This window comes from Plasmodium cynomolgi (assembly GCF_000321355.1).
Source record: "Plasmodium cynomolgi strain B DNA, scaffold: 0168, whole genome shotgun sequence".
In the NCBI taxonomy this organism is placed as follows: Eukaryota; Apicomplexa; class Aconoidasida; order Haemosporida; family Plasmodiidae; genus Plasmodium; species Plasmodium cynomolgi.
Genome location: NW_004192763.1, coordinates 318 through 3,410, shown reverse-complemented (window position 1 = coordinate 3,410; position 3,093 = coordinate 318). Strand labels below are relative to the sequence as shown.

General features: G+C 26.8%; 1 protein-coding gene across 1 annotated transcript; it reads left to right on the top strand.

The window, feature by feature from the left end:
• Positions 1–593: 593 nt before the first annotated feature.
• On the top strand, positions 594–1,715 carry PCYB_002770 (hypothetical protein; the record flags this gene model as incomplete). The annotated part of the gene is made up of 1 exon (XM_004227698.1): positions 594–1,715. The coding sequence occupies exon 1, from the start codon at positions 609–611 to the stop codon at positions 1,713–1,715; it is 1,107 nt and encodes a 368-aa protein (XP_004227746.1). The 5' UTR covers positions 594–608.
• Positions 1,716–3,093: the final 1,378 nt, after the last annotated feature.

Sequence of the window (3,093 nt, the reverse complement as noted above, 5' to 3'; positions counted from 1 at the left end):
ATTATTTTTTTTTTTACTTTAATTATATGTATTTATCTTTCCTTAGATAAAAATGATTTTCACTCTTCTAAATACATATTTCTTGTGATTATATCGTCTTAATATTTATTAAAATGTTGTGTATTCATCTTAATTTATAAATTTCTTTTATAAGAAATGTATTAAAATATTTTTAATTGATATCATTTTCTATTTTATATATTTTTGGCAGGGGCCAGCGTATAGCATATTATTATCCGTGTTTAATTTAAATTAGTGAAATTGACTGTAATTTAAAAAAATAAAAAAATTGTAATCACATTACAATTTCTATAACATACATAATAATTTATTTAATAAAAACAATTGTTAACTGTAGAAAAATACGAGACAAAGAAAGATAAGAGGATAAAATGTTTCTTTTAAGTAAAACAATTTCCTTTTCAATTTTAATATGGATATCGCAATATAATAATAAGGTATTATACTACTACTATACATGTTGCTATTTCTTAAACTTTTCGTTATTTTATGATATAGTTAAAAATGCAAACTTTATTGATAGATAAAAAATTACACTCCTATATATGTTGTGTGTTTACTCTACTCTTCAGTCAACTGCCTTTGGTATGCCATGCAATGTGAAAAGCTGCATAAACATCTCATCAAATAAAAGATGTGGCAGAATGTTAACAGCAGATGAAAAGAATCGAACGAGAGAACAGAACAATGTAAACTTGCAAAAAAGAATAAAAACTTTGTTAGATGAAGATGATAACACCTTTGGAGAAAGACTAAATAAGTTAGCATATGATGATAATTTTAGGAAACAATTCAATAAATTATTACAAGTGGATCTCTTTCAAAAACGATTTAACAAATTAATGCAAGACATGCATTTTCGAAAACATTTTAACAAATTAATTTGTAATAATAATTTCGAGAAACATTTTTCTATCTCACCAGATGCAGATTACAGTAATCACGATCATTATAACCCATTCAAATTTTCTAACAATTTGGAAGAATTTTTTGATGAATTAAAAAGTAAAAATTACTATAAAGCGAAAATAATTGACGAATTAAAACGTCATGAAGAATGCAAAACACAACCGAAAAATGAAATGAAACGAACTAATAACCTTAAAAGAGAACAAATCGATGAAGTAGAAGATTATATGTCTTCTAAATTAGAAAAAGATGACATTTCTGAAAGATCTTTCGAAGGTCATGTGTATAAAGGATTAGTAAAACCAAGAAAAAGATCAACATTATCTACCTTCTTGAAAAAAGCAGATAAAATTTTTGAAGCAGAAGTGAAACGTTTTTTAAAGAAAAGAGCAGCTGGTCGTTATTCGGATAAAGGTCGAGGCATCATAGGAAAGTTCTTTTCACTTATAGACAAATACAGATTATTTATTCCTGTTTTGTTATTTTTCCCATTCACTTCTTTAGCAATCACAATTATTATTTTTGGCATAACTGTATTGGGACCGGCTGTTTTAGGCTTATTCCCATTAGCAACAGCAGGAATAACGTCTGGTTTAGGCTTATTTTCATTAGCAGGAATATCGTCTCTTTTAGGCTTATTTTCATTAGGAGGACTAATGTCTTTTTTAGGCTTATTCATATTAACAGGATTGTTATGCCTCATTCTACCGTTAGTTGGTCTTGCAGTGCTTGTATACTATGTGATTAAATCGGATAGTGGCATCACCTGGAGATATAGCATATAAAAAATTATCTACCAAAATTGAATATATAAAACGAAAATGCTTTAAATAAATTTTACTATAGAACTCTAAATTTAATGAAGTAATGTGAATGTACATAAAAATATTATATGGGTACAAGCAAAATATGTATATACGCCCAACGTGTTTGACACATTCAAATGAAACATTTTTTAAATTTCACCTAAAATTTTTTTTACTAATTTTGTATCCGCACAAATGTAAATAAGTTGCTCGTTTTTTAAGCATTTACATTGTTAACTTCCCTCATTTACACAATGACGTGCCTTTTTTTCACAATTTGTTATATATATATATATACCCATAAATATTTGTGAATACGTGTTCGAAAAATGTTACATTTCTCATGCAAAAAGTAATATATAATAGAATAAGTGATATAATTACTTTAAAATATGCATAGTAAACCCCAAAACGATTTGTTGTTTTTGCTTTAAATTCCTTAGAACTAAATACAATTTTTAAATAATAGTTTTTTATCCTGTTGGTCAATAAAAATAAAATTATGTATTAAGAAAATACAACATTATAAAACGATGGAGCACGATTTGTAAGATTATTCCTATTCTGAAGTGTCACACAAGAATATTGGAATAGTTAACACTTTAGTATTACATATATAAAATAGTTCATTGGGCTACACGTTCCTACATTACACTTTGTATCATTATATGGGCTAGTTTTATTATTATCTACTGCAAACTCATTTCTTATTAACTTCTTATATTTCTTGTTTGAAATATTTCTGCTCATTTAAGCTATACGGGGGAATCGTTTATTGCTAATTTAATTCCTCGAAAAAATTTAACTCACCCTTGATTTAGGTTCCCCTGTTACGTGCTCCTTCATTTATCAACGTGTCGAACGCATAGAATGGAGTTGCTGAACACTATAGAACGATCTTCTATTATTATACATTATATAGAAAGTGATAAATTTAGATAGTTATATTTAATTCTGTAATAACAAAACACTGAATCTTAATTATATTGGTATGAAATTAATTTTATGTGCATTACACCAAGTCATTATTTTGAAACATTTATCATTATCTCAACAGAATAAAAGGTGTTCACCAGCATAAATGCATCACTGAATTTTTAAAAATGTACGTAATTTTTTTATTACATTTTATCAAATTGTTCTCACGCGTTGGTTCATAACTATGTAATTATTTGACTTTCAGTAATTCTATAAATATAATTACTCATTAAATTGTATTAATTTGTCCCCCCATCCCCATATTACCATGTGGACAAATTGGCACAACACATAAAAAAAACACCCTAAAATTCAATATTAGCCTAAGAAACGTCACAAAGTAATACTACCTTTCTGTAATTAGTGATTGTCTTTGAGA